The sequence below is a fragment of the Buteo buteo genome, chromosome 3, assembly GCF_964188355.1.
Source record: "Buteo buteo chromosome 3, bButBut1.hap1.1, whole genome shotgun sequence".
NCBI lineage: Eukaryota > Metazoa > Chordata > Aves > Accipitriformes > Accipitridae > Buteo > Buteo buteo.
The window spans coordinates 29139003-29156805 of NC_134173.1; the positions used below are offsets into that span (position 1 = coordinate 29139003).

Consider the following 17803-nt stretch of genomic DNA (forward strand, 5'->3'; position numbering starts at 1 on the left):
AAAAGTAGCAGCTGAGAGAAATAGCTGGTTCGTGAGTGTCTTGGTTTCTTGTTGAACCAAGAAAGATTTGCCTCCTGAATAAGTAATTCACAGCCCTACCAACTTCCTAAAGACCTGTTTGTACTGGATGCATCAGATAAAGCTGGAAGTTCATGAGTATGAAAAATAAAGAAATCACAGGAGACAGAAGCGAGGGATGAAACATCAGAAGAGTAAGTAGGCAGCAGAAGTGAATAGAGGTATCCTGTGTTTATTTGTGCATTAGAGAAAAGGCATTTTGCATTGTCGTGCCTCTTCTGTGAGCTAGACCAACAGTTTACTATCACAATATCCTACTACATACTTCCAGGCAGTGAGAAAAAGCTCATTCCAACTCACATGTTGAAATAAAGCAGCTCACCAGGGTGCAGCGTGGAGGGCTGCTTCCTCCCCTGGCAAGTGCTAAGAGGCAGCATCCCGCCTTGCTATAGGCCCTCAGTGTGTATAGCTTTATGGCTCTTCCCTTTCCTTTTCTCTGTTTACAGTGGGGCTGTAATTGACCCCTACTACTTCACACCTCCTTTCCCTTCCCAAAAGGCTGAACAGCTTCCAGGCTCTGGTAGGACCCTGTCGCCCCGCCAGGCTGACACTCATGCATCAAATTCTGACAGAACACTTCATACACACAACTGTTCGAAGAATTTGAAGAATTTGAGCAGCAACAAATGATTGGCTTGGTTAAGCTTTTAAGCTGGGAATTATGGTCCACTAATGTGCTGCTTGGGGGCTTTGGGGCTATTCCATGCCCAGTGCAAGTAAAAAATAAAAAAAAAAAACAACCCAAAAGATTCGCATCTATTTCCCTCATTTCTTGAGCTATATTCCAGGCTGAGCTGTCAGTGTAAGACAGTAAGGCAAATACCTCTCAGTGAATGTAATACAGTGCAGTAGGGATTACTTAGCTCTTTCAGGGAAAGACTTTCTCAGCTAAAGAAGAGCCATCAGGTAAAAATTCTGTTTTGTCTGGAGTGTTTTGAAGGTCAGGAAAGCACTTTGTGTATTGGCGTGCCCATGAGAGTCTGGAGGGGCAGTCCGCCTTGGGAATGCTGAATCCACGGGTATCCATCCTTCTGGGGCTGGACTCTGTTACCGTGATGGCCCTTCTACATCCCACGTCACTAAAAGTACACACTCAGAACTACTAATTGATTGATCCTGTACACATAAAACAAGTGAAATAAATACAGTTCTCAGCTAGTGTAAATTAGCCTAGCCTGAACAGTTTCAGTAGTTATGCAAAACTGAATCAAGAGATAGGGGAATCTGCCCCAATATATGAAATATTAGACAGTAGAGTATATTACATACGTGTGTGGTATGTGTCTAGGGTGTGTGTGTTCACATCCATATAACCAGAATACTATCACAGCATTCTCTTCTAATCTTTTTTAAACTCCACCTCAAAATGGACCAACTTGATCATATGTTGAGGATACAGGTTTTATAAAAAAACAATGGGGAAAAGCTTGTAATTAATGCATGAAGCTGTATCTCAATACTGTTTCTTAATTATGGCAAGAAGTCCATGTGGGTACTACTCAGAGCTGAACTGGAAGAGATCTGGGGTTAGGTGACACTGACATGCCTCTGACAAGATGGACCATTCAGAGGTGGTGTCATTAAAAAGAATGTCCCATTTTCTGACACAACTGAATACAGTAGTCTGTGTACCAAAAGACAGAAAAAATAGTGGTTTACCTAGAACTTTTCTCATTTCTCTCAGAACTCCAATAAAAATCTTCATGATTCCTCCCAGCAACCAAATTATTCTTGCTTTTAAAACCTTCCTTTTCCCTTTAGCTTCTGATGATTGACTCTCCCTGTAAACTGCTTTGTAATACTCTGTATGGAGGACAGTATATAAAAATAAATTGCATTGAGTTTGATCCAAACATCATTTGACTTAAAATTACACCGAGGTTTTGGGTTGTTTTTTTCCCCCTCCCCATTTCTAGGTCTGACTGGCAAGCCAAATCATTTCTATTTGCTATCATAAAGGCTAAATAAAAGGGCAAACAACTCATTGCTGTTTCAATAAAATTCATGTTGTTATTTCAAACTGTAGTTCCCCTTTGTCAGCCCCCACCCCCATATACTCATTCATACATGGTGCCACTTGGATCACTGATGTGTTTGCGTATTACAGAGTCTGCAGAAATTATGGGATCAGTTTATACCTCTTTTGGTAAACCTGATCACTGGAGAAAGAGCGAGTCCGTTGGAAAATTAGCCTTTATTTACAACACTAGCAAGAGTGAAAAGATGTAGCTTCTTGCTATTGTATTGAGGTTATTACCTTCCTTGTAGTAAATCTCAGGACACCCAATTAAAGTTAACTCGCAGCTTGCAACAAGCAGCCTGTAAAGTTTGCTGGAAAGAGCTGCCATATTGTCATTCAAAGTACTTTATACTAAACAGTGCAAGACAGTGACAAAACATCTAATTATCTGATTACACTGCAAGAATAGTTTCTTACATGTACTGAATTTTGCATACCATCAACGAGTACAGACTGTGTTGATCACTGGCTCACATAAACAAAAAAAGATAGAACAATGTGTTTCAGCTACTATTGTTCCCAAACAGCAGAGATATTTTTGCTAGTACATCAAAATAACAGACCTCTCCAGCAAAGTGGGAACTCTGGGGACGGCCAGCTCAGGAGCCGAAGTTTGTTCTGTTCTGGTTCTGACCCCGCATGAGGTGTGTGGCGGTCAGAGACTGCCCATCGGCATGGCCAAAAGCAGGGCACCGGCACGAGAGCTGTGCACCTGCTGTTTGGCAGGGGTAGTGCTTCTTGGAGTAAAAAGATTTTCTATCAGAAGATGAAGAAAAAAAAATGCACCCTTAGGCTTATTATTTCACATTTGCCTGCCCCTGGCACTGTACAAGAAGCCCTTTGGAGGGCAGGTGGGGCCAATACACAAACTCCTGTGGTGTGAACGAGGGTGGGGATTAGCAGCTACTTCATGAGAAGCGCTTGAGCATTGCTCTTACCCTGGAGAGATCCCCTCATAATCATCCGGGAGTCGCGGTGGAAGCTCAGACCAGGACAGTTAAAGAAAATGGACACGTTTCAGTTTTCTGCCCAGGTTTATCCCACAGCTGCTCATTTGTCTGAGCAATCCAACCAGTGACAAAAGCAGAAGAGCATCGGCAAAGAAGCTGCGCTGTTTTCCCATCAGCTTTTCTTTTCTGCTGATTAAGGCTTACCATGGCTGGCCTGCCAGCCGCTTGCACAGATAATAATACCTCTGGTACTGCATATGCAAAACTAAGTATGGTTAAAGTACTCTAATTTCTTTTACTACAGTTTGGGGTAAGACAGAGGGAGAAAAAGGGTTTTTTTGGATATCTTATGACAATAGGGATTACAGTGGAGGCCATTTTTTACCGTGCCACTACTGCATTGTGAGTATCTTCACATCAGCCATAATGTAGTCCCACTTCTTCACAGTCCCAACTGTCACACCATTAAACATAAATCGTGGCCTCAAGGGACCCTCTTTTCCAGAAGGGAGAAGCAATTTAGCCTCCATAACATATCAGTCTCCAGCTTGTCCTGCAAAGGCTGTCAATTGTGCTGAATTATGTATAAAATCAATGTGAGGTGCTCTCTACCAGGGATGGGTTGGCATTAGCAATTTCGTTTTCACTGAGGGGGGGTCACAAGTCCCAAGTCTTCATGACCACAGAATAAGTGCCCACTCTTTCCTTACTTCTCTAGTTCCAAAGTTATACCCATTTTGTTGCATTTTTTAAAAAAAAGGTCACAAGATGATGCTGTCATGAAACATGTCTTTAATTGTGTGCAATGGGCAAATGCCCTTTTCTACTCTAATTTCATTATGCTCTTTATTAAATGGACATTCAAAAACATGGTTTTTTTGTGGGTGATTCCACACAGTGTTATATTCAAGTAACAAAAAATACCACTCTTAAGACCTGCAAGGATTTTCAGTGGTGAAGAAAAATCTCCCCTGCAATAAGATGCACAAATATATGTAAGTATGACATAGTCATGTAAGTTACAAGGACAAATAACTTTGTGATGACCTTCAGGGAAGTCTGATGTTTTATTTGACACTGATTATGAATCCTGTCCTTGTAAACTCACCATCACTGTGCAGGCGTAATGAATGAACAGGAAATGTGGCCCACAGACCTACAATAAGTACGTATGCAGCATATAGCTCATGAACCGGCACTTCACTATATGCTTTTTTACTACTGTATGTATAACTGAAGCAGTGTTGAAATCTAATTTCACGGAGTGATCTTTTCCCTCTCTTCTAGAATGGCAGCTGATCTGATATTCCTGTGGCAGCTACTAAAGTTCCGAGTGGTCTTTGAGACCATCAACCAACAAAATTGCCATCAAAATTCTCTTCCAAATACTCAGTTCTGAAATGGATTTCTGTAAAAGCTCATTTAAAGAGGGTCATCTGTCATCACAGCATGGTCCAGAGTTCAGCAAACATAGCGCCTTAGTGAATATAGTGAGTTGTAATAAACATAAAGTCATTAAAGGACATTTTTTCACAAAGAAGCCAACTGACAATTGATTACAGCTTGGAATTGTTATGTCAGTCTCTATTTTCTGAAACAAACGTATTCATGCTTATATTACTGGTTATTCAAGATTGTTTAGCTTCATATACTGTCATATATGGCTGCAGGAATATTACGCACATAAATGTTTTCTCTGAGCTGCATGCTGCTTTGAGGGCATCCACAATGGGAGCATCTCCCTTGACTCCTGAGCTTTGCATCTGAACCCACTTTTGAAGGGCTGTATTCTGCCACTCTTAGTTACATTCTGTAATAAATTGCTCCAGTAGACATGATGACACTACTGAATTTCACAGTGGCAAAATTTTTCATGAGAACTTAACCTGATGGACTGCTATTCAGCAAAAAGGACTGCCTTGCAGTCTCTGAAGCACAAGCCTGAAGGCTTGTGCTCAAAGTGCTTCTTTGTGGTCCTCATCCCATACGAAAACTTTATTGCCATTTCAGTCTTGCCTTCAAAGAGCTGCAGGCTGAGTAGGAATGTCCAGAAAACAATTTATTTTGTGAATAAATGCAAAGGATTTGTGATCTGTTTCCTTCAGGATAAAATCTAGTGCTTTCCAGAGATTGTCATGGCAAAACATAAGAGGCTGTTTTCAAAATACTGGCATTCACTCAGCACATAAAATACCAAGAACACTTCCCTGTTCCTGGGCATGGACTGAGGCTTTTTACATCCTGAACAGTAGTTCAGGCTTTAGTCTTTTCTCAGGAACAGCAAGTATTTAATTAGTCATACCAACAAGGAACAACAGGAAACACCAAAGCAACTAACTCAGAGTTAGAGCTTGGATTTAGACCCTCTGCAGTCAGATTGTTCGGGCTCTAGTCAGTGTGAATTCTTGCCACACAAAAAATGGGAAGATGAAAAAACTCGGCAATAGCCCAGAATTCTTCTCTTATGAGACATGATAGCAGAGCAGGTCTTTGAAGTTGCCTCTCCCATTCCATGAGGAGTTTTTAAGGCTTGGGTTTACTTTTTTTGGTCATTTTTCTTGGTTGCCTTCATTCTGCCCAAATGAGGAAAAACCAGTTCTCAAAAAGCTAGGGCACTGCATATTGCTTCCTGACTAGGTCAGGCTAAAAGATTCATTTTTGTTTCTCAGTTTATCTTAACATATCCCTGCTGAGCAAACTGTTCTTTATTAACTTCAAGTCAAAACATACCAGTAATGATTCTATGTTTTTAGTATAATTCCTTCTAATCACCCTAGCACAAAAACTCTGCTTGTTTTTGTATCTATCTGCTTTATACAATGCCACCAGTAATGAATGTTCTAGAATTGGAACATAATTTTGATTATCTGGCCATTACTTTTGATTTATGGAGCACAGAGACAGCTGGGTTTTTATAAGCTCGCCCTGCAGTACTGCAGATAACAAATGTAATGTAATAATCAAACTTCTGTAACATGGAACACAGAAGGTTTGGGCCCACAGATCTGTCTATCTATAGATACCCATACCGTATCAACAAATTTTATCTTCAGAAGCAGGAGTATAAAAGTAATTTGCACAATGCTACTATTCATTATTCACACCCAGAGCAAAATAAGTTGTGTTCAGAACCAGTATTTAGGCTCTTTGGGAGGGGGTGAATCACCTGAAGGTGGTTTCATAAGATTACATAAATGCATACCACCATGAGGTTTACAAATGCATTAGTGTTTAAAAAAAAAAAAAAAAAAAAAAAAAAGTGCCTCTCAAAAGAAATGTATTTTAAGAAATAGTAATAAATATAAGTCATTGTGAATGATGCAAAATCTAATTTTTTTTTCTGGGTGCCACACAGGAAAATATGAAGTCAACAAGAATGTTCCCCATTAGAAGGAAAAGAAAATCAGCCACTTAAAGGAAGAGGAGGTTGACCACTTGGTTCAGTTACAGGAGATTGATCAAAGGTCTGAAAACAACAGCAAAAGAGCTGGTTACAGAAACTACAAATGGGGAAGGGGAAACTGGAAACATTCTCTCAGGCTTGCCAAGAGAACTAGGAAAATAGAACTTGTTAATGCAAACCAAAAGGGTTTGAAAAATATATAATATGCTAGGAGTGGGAAATGCAGCAACCAACAACAGTAATTCATAAACCAGAGAGAATACCCTTCATTAATAAGAGACAAATGGTCCTAAATACTTTTGAAAAAATTAGTCTCTCACAAGGTGGGTGGAGGAGAAGAAAGATGGAAGCAATGAGAAAATAATGACCACCTTGCCCAGGTAGTGGCTGATTGTAAAGGTGATAAGAGAACCGGTGGGGAGGAATGAGGTGAGATGTGTGGGTGCCCGCGAGCTCCAGATTTTGCATTCCAGGGGTCATGTGGGTGGCTTTTATGCGCTCAGGGAAGAGGGGCAAGAGCCCTGCAACTACGCTTAAATCCCCTGAGTGCCAACGTTTCATTACACACGCACAGATGCATGCCCTACAGCCAGAGCCACATGGAGAGCAGTTCAGAGAGCACATGCTCACCACCTCACCCTGACTGATCTGTCCAAAGAGCTCTGTGGGGGCTGCAACTTCACATTGTCACCACACTAGTGTATGCCTTTCTGTGACAGAAAAATCAAGACAGCATACAAATATGAAATCTGATTATAAGTAGCTACTGTATTACTGGCAATTGGTGCATTTTTAGGTGTTCTAGAAATCCACAGAGATTGCAGGGAAAAATACTGTTTGGGACACTAAACTTTGAAAAGGAAGACAAGTCTTCCGAGCTATTGCTACGTTGAGAATACATCCTCAAGTCTACAGCAAAACCACCAGACCAAAACAAGACTAAGACCTTGATTGTTTGAGGCTGTAAACTGAAGAATATGTAGAGCCTGCTTGGAGACCTGGCAGTATTCAACTATCTAGGTAAACTGAAGGGAAATATTGGGAAAGCCCGGCAGGAAAGGCAGCAGCACGACACTGGGAGCTCCAGAGAAGAGGCATCTCCGAGTTCTCTATTACGCCAAAAAAGCTGTTTGGCCAGTACAGAAGCAGCACGTTGGCTGGAGAGTGCCTTGCATTGATTGATCAAAGGGTCCCTAACAAATGGGATGCTTTTCCCTATCTGTATGATGGAAGGCACCTTGAGTCCCTGTGAGACACTTGGCCTTTTTTTCCTTAGCCATTCTTCTCCTCTTCTATTTTCCAGCTGATTGTTGCTAAGGGGAAAATTTTCATTATTCATATATTAAGTAAAGGGCAACTATCCTATGCTTTAGAGAAACTCCTAAGACCCTTGCCTACAGTAAGAGGGAAAAGTAAAGCTATGTAAAGAAATGTAAAGGAAATGAAAAAAGTAAGGATGTCATACAAATCTAGATAATCTCTGGCTGAATGAGGAAAACTGTTTGAAATATACCATTGTGGATTAGGTATTAAGGCATTTGAGTGACTTTTCTGCATTTTATTTGAATAATTAATATTGACTGAGGCAAAAGCAGGGACTTTGCTTTCACATTCCTGATCCAGAAAGGTAAATCTGCCAAAACCATGCTACTCCTGCTAGAAGGAAGGCTCCTTAGGAAGGTGGGAGTAGTTGTGTCAGGTAAGAATTGGCATACCTGAGGCATCTTGAATGACTACAGACATGTTTGAGACACCTTTTTGGGGAAGTGTGTCCCGTCACCTGTCAGACAGACAACATTTTCCCTTGTGTGTTACGGTGGGTGGGACCATGGCAGAGTAGATATAGATGTTCTTCAGGGTAAGGAATTTCGTAGGGTTCCAAAAAATACAGCATACTAAGAAAGAGAACTCCCGAGAAACAGGCTTCATGTGGCTTTTAGCATCAGAGCGACTTTGCTACTTTGGCACCAGCAGAAAATAATTGGCTGTCTAAAATATTTTTGTTCACAACTGAGAAATACCTTCTGCCTGCAAACCAATGCAATACAGACACAAACATCTTCCGTTTAAAATTTACATGAATTTATAAACATTTTATAAAGCAGAGTCAAGCAAGACAGAATAACCTGGAGTAAGGGGAAGAAGTCAGTGCTCATTGTCTGCCCTGTCAAACTAATTTATGTGAGTTTTTTGTATTTTAAAAGATCACTGTGAGCTTTATAGGCAGCTTGCAACAGTGCTACAGCACAGACAAGAGCACATCACCAGCAGTAAAATCACCAGGTGAGAACTCCAATGTCGCTTGGGTTTCAACTACTTGGAGGGAGCATGATAAGTGTATGTTTTGGACTGTTACGGGATGAGTATTAACATCCCTCATCGATACTTGGCAATCCCAGAGGAAACACAGGAAGCTAGATCCAGCCACATGTAAGGCCTTGTGTATCCATTTAAGATATTCATTCCCCAAACACACCCTTCTCCACCTTTTTTACCCCTGAAGGTCAGAAGGACAAAGGCTATGAAGGACTATCATTGAAAGGAAATACAAATTGCAGAAAGGCTGAGATGGGAAAGTTCCTAAGTTTCTTGCCCGTAACTTCCCTTGGATAAAGTGTCTACAAGGCAGAGATAATATATATCACTGCCAAATCCCATTTCCAAAACAGGTTGCCAGAATTTCCCCTAGATAACTGTAGGGTCTGAAGTTCAGCCACCCTCCTCCTCTCAGTGCAGTCCTCTGATGGGGATTTAAGCATATATCATGGGTACAAAACCTGGTTGCACATTTCTAGAAAAAGAACCAACCTGAAGCTTGATGAAAGAGGATCAGTTCAAACATCTTTTATTCTTGCAAAAGCATTTGTGATGCATAAAAATGATTTACCCTTTGTTCTGTTCAGTAGACCTAATGCTGACCTAACACTAAGTTTGAGAACCGTTGCTACAATTTCAAAGCAGCTGTAGGTAGAGCTAGAATATTGTCCGATCAAGATAAAACTCCTATTGCTGTGCAAAAGAGCTAAGTGCTCATAAAAGACGACCTCTGCTCCATTTTAACAAAAAAAATGTGCTATAGCCAGAACTGGAAATATTTCATAAATCTTTCCCCCTCTGTATCTTTTAACATTCAATATCAATTAAATAAAATTCATCTAGCATTTCCAGTTTGTTGGTTCCAAGTGACAATAATAGAATTATTATGCTCAAAATATATTTTTGCATAAATCACAGAAGATGGAAAATCAATGTGCTAAAAGTGGCCTTTTGCTTATTTAACATGCATTTACAGTTTAAATCATGCCCTTTACAAAAGTTTTCCTTAACTTAACTATGCATAGCCAGATTTTCATTTTTATGTCCTGCTCTACATCTTTTTTCCCCACACTGCTAATTAATATGGAAATAGCTTAAAGAAGGTCATTGATAACTTTAACACATTACTGAAAAATCAAGGCTTGCTACAGCATCAAGCTATAGTTACGAACAGACAAGATAAATAACAGCCAGGTACGCAGATGCTGAAATGCTATATCCTAGTCCGAGAGAATTGCTACCTCTCAACTTTCATCAGGAACAAGGGGAAGAAAGGAGACATGCCCGTGAAAAGCACAGCGAAGAGGAGATACCTCACATGCAGCGTTTAACCCTCCCCAACTGAGATTTCAGGATTTACCTCTGGAAGTCACAGTCAAATTATGCAAGTTACAGTCTGAGCACTGAGGAAGCGCTGAAGTGGCCCCATGCTGAAAAGCATCACCCACAGACTAACTTCGTGCCCACCCAGCCTTCCCAGTGCAGGAGGCTGCTTCTCCAGTCCCTGTGCCCGGATCCCCTCCTGCTGCTCCAGTTCTCTCAACAGACCAAGGAACTGTGTGTGGCGTTTTCTGCCAAGTTTGAGCTTCGTACTGTTCACAATTCAGTCTTTAATAAGTGCAAATGTGGACATTAAACCTGAGCAGATCATTGCATGTGGAAGAAGGCAGAACTGCTGTACCTACTATGTTTGCTTTGTTTGTAAATAAATCATTGTAACAGGTTTAGAAACATGTTCAGTAATGACTAATCTAATGGGACTTTTTGATAAAGCTCCATGACCGTGAGCATCTCCTTGAACGACACGATCTGATGTGCACTGAAGTTAACAGGGCCTTGTCTTTACTTCAATGGAAGAAAAGTCCAGGTGGCAGATGACTGCCAGGATTTGCAGTTTATTTTATTTATGCAACCTGCAGCATAATCACACAATCATTAAACTGTCAGTCTAGAAATGAGCCAAAAATGATGCAAGCTCTGTTATTTAGATAATGTACATTAAATCAAAGAGCTAGCCATCAATGCAGAATTGAAAATTTTGAATTCCCAGAAATGGCACAGATCACTTCGCTTTTACCTGGGAACTTGCCTTCTAAATCTGTGCCAAATTCTATATGCAGCTTATTTTCAGTCCAGTAGTATTTATTGAATGCTAAAGAGGTGCACATAAATTCTCACAAAACTCAAACACTTTCTGTACTTTTATTTACCATAGCCCAGGTAGGACAAATAAATGCCAAACCAAGCACCAGATCCAAAATTAGCATTTTATTCAGAACGTTGGGGTCAGAGGTGTATCATTCATATTCTGGTACACAATACAGAGGCAAAGCTGTTCTCAGAAGTCTCTCCAGTTTGAAAGCTCCTTCCCCCTTCCCTCCCCGCCCCCAAAACATACTGTATATTTACTCGTGCCACCAGTATCAGGCCAACTCCCCCCCCCCCCCCCCTTTTTTGGTACAAATGATGTAAAACTTTTGTGCTAAGAACTTTTCTCCCTCCCCAAACAAAAAAAAAATAATAAAAATAAAAATAAAAAAAATATTGAGTACTCTAACTACAGTTCAACAATTGAATCAATGTCACTTGTTTGCAACCTGTTTTGTAAATACTTTATCCATAACGAAAGATATAAACATGCAAAAACCTGAATCCATAGTCCAAATAATACATACACATGTTCTGAAGTTTCTGCACTTCTCCACAGACTATGCCAATAAAACATTATGTACACATACCATTTTTTACAGTGAAGTGGGAAAAAAATACTAGAAATTAAAAAAAGAAAAAAGAAAAGTGTACATGGATTAAGACCAAAATGTGTCTAACATTCTAGCATAAGAAAAAAAAAAATCAATTCTGCTACAAACTGGTGATATGAAAACTCCCTTTATTTGCAACCAGCTGCATAAGTTTTAGAATTTTAGTGAAAAAAATCCCCTAACATCTAAAACTAGAAGTAATGTACATTGTTCCACCTCATGGTCTTCTCTCCCAGATAATAAAATTGTTCCATGAGGATTTTTTTTGTTTATTTTTAATCTCCTTATTTTAATAAAAGCAATGCGATGTAACAAAAGCATGTTGAAGCATATTGTGTTTCACCTTACTCCTCCCCACCCCAACATATTTTGTCTCTTTAATGCATCATTTCATAAATCAGTACCATTAAAGCCTTAAACATAAAACTAATTCCGATCTGAAAAAGGTACAAAAAGGCACATAAAATCCCAGTGCTTCTGTACTGTAAAATTCAAGTGTAACTGAGCTCAATACTTTTTTTCCAAACAGCATTGGATCACTGATATTCCACGGAGCCCAAATTGGTTTGCAGCCTAAGCCAAAGCCTTCAGCAAGCACTTGTGCTAGTAGACTACAAAGTTAAAGCCTAGCTTCTGTATGCTTTTGGGGAATATCAGTTGAAATGTTTGTACTTGTCCAAAAACAAAGTTCACTTTGAAGTTCAGTCATCACCTCCACCGTACATATCAGCCAGTTTCTTGAAACGTGGGCCCCAGTCATTTAGGTAGTCATAGTCTTGTTCACCACCACTACTTGAGGAGTTAAGAGAGCTCAAGGATCCAGCAGTGGAGCCACTTCCTTCATAGTCAAAGACTAAGAGGGAGTCATATGGTGGGGCTGTAGGGTCATTGTCGGCTGCTTTAAGTCCCTGCAAGAAGGAGAGGGAGAAAAAAGACAAAGTTCTGTATCTGAGAGAGACACAAAATGTAGCTGGGATAGCGCGATGCAGTTATCTATCAATCGCCAGTTGAAAAAAACAAATTCTTATTCTTCTGCAATCCAATTCAAAAGAGGATTCATATTTTTGTAACTCCAGCAACAACTTATTTCAATTCCTTTTTGAATGGCCAGGTTTCCAGCATTACAGCACTGGACATTTTGAATGTAGCTGCAAATACAGCTCTAACAAAACCTTAAGAGAACATTGTGGCACTAGGACTGATGCTAATAAATATAGTTTCAGAGCTACACAGCTTGCAACCTGCAGCATGAGCAATATGGGACTGGTTAAACAGACAGATGGGGAAGGAGAAATAGGCATGTTTGCAAAGATTCACTTTAACAGCCACCTCACATGGCCAATAACATATGCACTGACATTGCTGGCCTGCAGTCCACCTGTGTGTGCCAAAAGCTGTATTTAGTCAGTCCTGTAAAATTCATGTACCTCTGTAGGCTGCTGTGAGAAAAAGATGCAATATGTTGGCTTAATCCTTAAGCGCTTTGCCATAACCACCCATAAGATCCCACCTGCTCTTCAGAAAACACACACACACACACAATGACATCAAAGACAAATACAAGATTATAACCATTTTTGTTTCCTCATTTCAAAGTATTCAAGTTATCAACATATGAATATTGGGTCTTCAGTGATTTTGAATTTCTACTCTCTAGAGCTGAATAACTCAAACTAAAACCAAGGCGAATTGAAGAAGAGAAAAACAGGGAAAGAACCACACTTCTTCCAGAGCAAAGTCTCTTCCCACCCCATTTTCTTACACAGGACCAAACCAAAACAGTAAGTTCAATTTTAGAATAAGAGATGCTTACTCTGTACTTAACCTGGGAAGATTTACAAGTTGAATGTAAAAGGCTGAAAACCTGAAGTTAAAAGCCCTCGTGTTTTGGATTTTTCAACTTTGCAGTTTCTTCCACAGGATTAGCAATGCTTTTTCAAGATCCTTTGAATAGGATGGCAGCCACTGGCAAGGGATATATCTTCCAGAATTCTCTAAGGCTGACCTAAGATTTTAAATTGCTCGCTCTTAATTTTAACCAGGGCTATTTGTGCTAGCTTTATTTTTGATTTTTAACATTTATTTATTTAAGGAATGGCTTTATTATACTCCCAATTATTTGAAGGATTGAGTGTGCCTCCTTTGAATTATTTAACATATCGTGTTTAGAAAAGTATGTTTTACTCTCAATTGTTTTTAGTCTAAATGTGACATAATGGAAATGGATGTTGATTTTTCTTCTAGAAATACGTATATAGCTAAACCCACTAATTAAAGCATATGGCATTGATAAGGTAGAAGAGCATCCTGGTTCTTTATTGCCTATCTAAAAATCATTCAGAAGTTTGCAAAATGTACCTAAAATAATTTTGCAAATCAGTGGCGGAAAGGCCCTGCATATTTATCAAACTAATGACCTCTAATCAAGAACACATTTTGGACTTAAAATGATTGTTTCATGTAGTACAACAACATCAAGCAGGTTATTAATAGCCTGCATTAGAAGTGCAATTTTGAATTATCTGATAAGAGTAATTGGTGACGCTTGTTATCTTTCTCTTTGGAGTTTTCCATCCTGGTGGCCATAATAAGCACAAAAGATTTGACATTCCAAAAAGGCAATAGCAAGTGTTGGGAGACTTCCCTTATCCAGCTTCAAAGCTGGAAATAGTTCTAAGGCTTTCTCTCAATTTCTGCTGCTGAAGCAGAAATGCAACTTTAGTTCTTAGGTAGTAACTGGCCTAATGGTACTTACATCTTCCCTTAAGCCTGCTTGGGGTGACAGACACCCATGCTTTTTGAACACAGGTGACACTTGAGCTTTGCGTGTTTAATAACACACTGACAGCTGGGATTCATACCATTTGAACTTAAGGAGTGCTGAGGTATGAATCCCCAGTATCAGTGTGCAAAAGTCATTTAGAAAGCTGGCTTGGAGAAGAAATGCTACTTCCCTGCAGTTCTGTCTAGTAACACCCAGCCAACCATGGGATACTAATTTATTAAAAATCAGTGAACAAAACATTTTCCTACATGACTGCAGAAATTCATATACCTATCAGCCATCCATGGCAAGGTGGCAGGCAGCCTCTTTCCATCTCTTTTTTCCAAAAGGGAAGTTGGATTTTTTTTTCAGTTTGCTGCTGGCATCATGATAGCATTTAAAAACTGGCTTTGAGCTACTGACTTACAAGATAGCATCTCACTAACAAAATTCACTGTTTCAAAGGTTGTGCTTACTGTGTAATCCATTTCATTCAGAGAAGGTAGCTACGGGCCGTGTTATGGAGGTATTGATTCAACTGCACAGCCAAAGTTACACTGACATTTGCACCTATCCTCTGGTTAAAAATTCCTCAGATTCACAGTATAATGACTGAACTTAGTCTCTTAACTCTTCATATGACAATCAAGTTTTCTGCTATATTTGTGTGGCAAGTTACATACTAAAATGATAAAGAAATACTACAATTTTTTCACTTTCCCTCTGCTAAGCATATTCTCTGAACCTACCCAGTACACTACTCAGCTTTACTGTTGGGTTCTACAGCGTGTCCGAAGCTGGAGATACTGGATGTCAGCTTCAGCAGTGAAATTGGCTGATGAAGCTCCCTTTGGTTTCAGTATTGCTGCCTTTTTGCTTATTATGCCATCCTTTTCAGTGGGTGGTACCACAACCTGCTGTATTGGCACAACTGAAAAGGCTGCCCTGGTGGTGTCAACCACTTCTGAAGAGATCTCTCAGTTTTCCCCAGATGTGTTCAAGAATCTCAGAGCAGCAGAGCTGTTATAGTTATTTGGTTTACAGTTTTCTGATCTGAAACCCCAAAGTTTTTACTAGGTAGAGAAGCTTATTCAACAACAGAATTGCCGAAGCACGTGCTCGGGACCAGGTGATCCTGCTGGGAGATAGTGAACTAAAGTCACATTTCCTTGCATTTGCTATACCACCAAAGCACAACAAGCAGTCACAGAAGAGCCGTGGCAATACAAAGGCCAGCTTGAGACCTAGGACAGACTGAGTAGCAATCTCACTTTTTTCCTCTTCCTCTTTTATGTATGTCATGACCACTTTCACTAAGGAGGAGATAAGGGGCAGAAGAAGAGAAACTACAGGGCCTTGGCTGAGAAACAATGGTAACCTTAAGTCATACTTTCCTTAGTATGTGTAGCATTACCAATTTGCCTCAAATCAAGGGAAAGCCACACCCTCAAAATCTTGAGCTAATATGAAACATTACAAAATCTAATGCTTTTATTTTCATTAATCCTACTACTTAATCAGATTCAGCAGATTTTTGATGAGAAGGAAAGGAAGAACAGAGCACTCTAGGGAAATACAAAAAATTTTTCAAATCTGGAACCTTTTTTTTACTTGACAAGAGAAAACAGAAAACATCAAGGGACTCTATTCTGCTTGGGGGTGCACTGTATCAATAACCATTTGCTAAGAATGAATTGAGGGTCCTCCATGTCCTCATGGGATGAGACCTTTAGTTTGTAATTTAAATTTAGTTTACTTCAGGCTATGTCCTCTATTGATTAGAAATATATTCTTAGCCACAAATTCTCCACTACAATATGATTTGTTCAAGATTTCTAGGGACAGCATAGGCGGTTCTTGAAAACAGGATTAACAAAGCTACTTCAAACAGGCCTAATTTATACTGTCCTGCAAATCCTGACTATTCTATGTGTTAATTATGCTCCACACTCTGCAGGTTATGTTTTAAAAGGCTCAAAATGGAAAACAAGGTCTATAGAGGATACTTAATAACACATGACTTATTTCACTGACTTGTTTGTACACTGGACTGGAAGAAAACGAGTTTTTTTCCCTTCCTCCCTTAAATTAGAGATTCATCTATCCATTGAAACAGACAAAACAAGAACGTCTCCGAGGTCATTTAGCTTATGCCTGCAAAACATATTTTGATTATAAGGCACCTCTGGAACCTTCTTATTTTAGAAAGTTTGTAGGTCTGTATGTACTATCTTAACTTTGTAAGTGTTATAAAAATACCTGAAGTTTTTATCATACTTGTAACTTGTTTTTCAACTGAGAAGTCATTAAAACACTACAAAATACTCACATATGTCTGATTGAGTTAAGCAGATCTAACACAACAGATGACAGCTAGAAAATAATATACCAGAAGAAACAGAGTACTGCCAAATGGAAAGAAACAAAATGACCCACTAGGTCTTTTTCACTTTTTGTTTCTACAGCTCTGTAATAAAAGTAGTAAGAAAAAAACACCACATGCCTGCTTGGCAATGGTAGCTAAATCCTCTAATATCTGAAATCAATGACCTATAGTTCTTTTTTGTCAAAAGTTGCAGTAATTCAGAGGCTAATCTGAACAATGCTGGCTGTGTGTCTGAGGTGCTGGTGAGTATTCAACAGACTAAATTAATTCCCGCATATGGGCTGGCATCCCACAGGATCATGCTGATAAGCATCTCTGGGAATAGGGCCAAGTCCTCCAAAAGACCAGACTGATCTCCAGAAGTGTTGCATCTTTTCAAACCAATGGGGTAATGCAGACTTTGCTACCAAGGTATTGACAATCCAAAGGCAGCCTGCCCTGCTCAGCTAGCAACTGGGCTAGTTTTGCAGGTGGTTTGTGTTAGGGCTGCCCAAGGGAAAAGTTACGGTATGACTTTAGTTACAGTGGAAGAAAGTTCTTTGCCTAATGATGTTGAAGCTGGATGCAGAGAGAGAGATATGAACTTTCCCCTTTCTTATCTTGCTGCATTGTTTTCACAGCTCAGCATATCTTCTGTATAAACTGCCCTAAGAAATGTCTGGTATGGGTTTTACCCAAGATATTTCTCCTTTTACTCCAAGTAAAACTGAGAGGAACTTAGCAATTTGTTTGGGTATAATCTTGCTGGGACTGCAGGTGGAATTCTCTGAACAGAGTCTGAAAACCTGTGTAGCCTGCATGTTTATGCTCTAGACACCGATAATTTGGAAATTTAACTGTAATAGTGAGCATTACTGTGAAAGACTGATTCCACCCCCCCTCCCCAATAGACTTTCTAGAATCACATTTGCCATGGGAAATTTTAACATAAAAAAACAAATTAAGATGAAAATGTTTTTGAGAAATAAAATCGCCATTTTGCTCAGACTTCTGGCAAAACAGACAGAGCATGGACAACCTTTGGGTGGCTACTGCATGCTAGAGAGAGGGTTAGGTGGAATGCCCCACGGTAAAACGATACATGGCTGTGAAATCCTAAGAAAGAAATACCTTATCAAAAAAAG

At 39.6% G+C, this 17803-nt stretch overlaps 1 protein-coding gene across 3 annotated transcripts in view; it reads right to left on the bottom strand.

The window, feature by feature from the left end:
- Positions 1–11194: 11194 nt before the first annotated feature.
- Positions 11195–17803, bottom strand: part of CDH2 (cadherin 2) — a 117453-nt gene continuing 110844 nt past the window's right edge. For all 3 annotated transcript variants that reach the window (XM_075023192.1, XM_075023193.1, XM_075023194.1), the window contains exon 16: positions 11195–12437. In XM_075023192.1, coding sequence (XP_074879293.1) covers positions 12231–12437 — 207 coding nt within the window. In that variant the 3' untranslated portion in view covers positions 11195–12230. The remainder of the gene's footprint in view (positions 12438–17803) is intronic.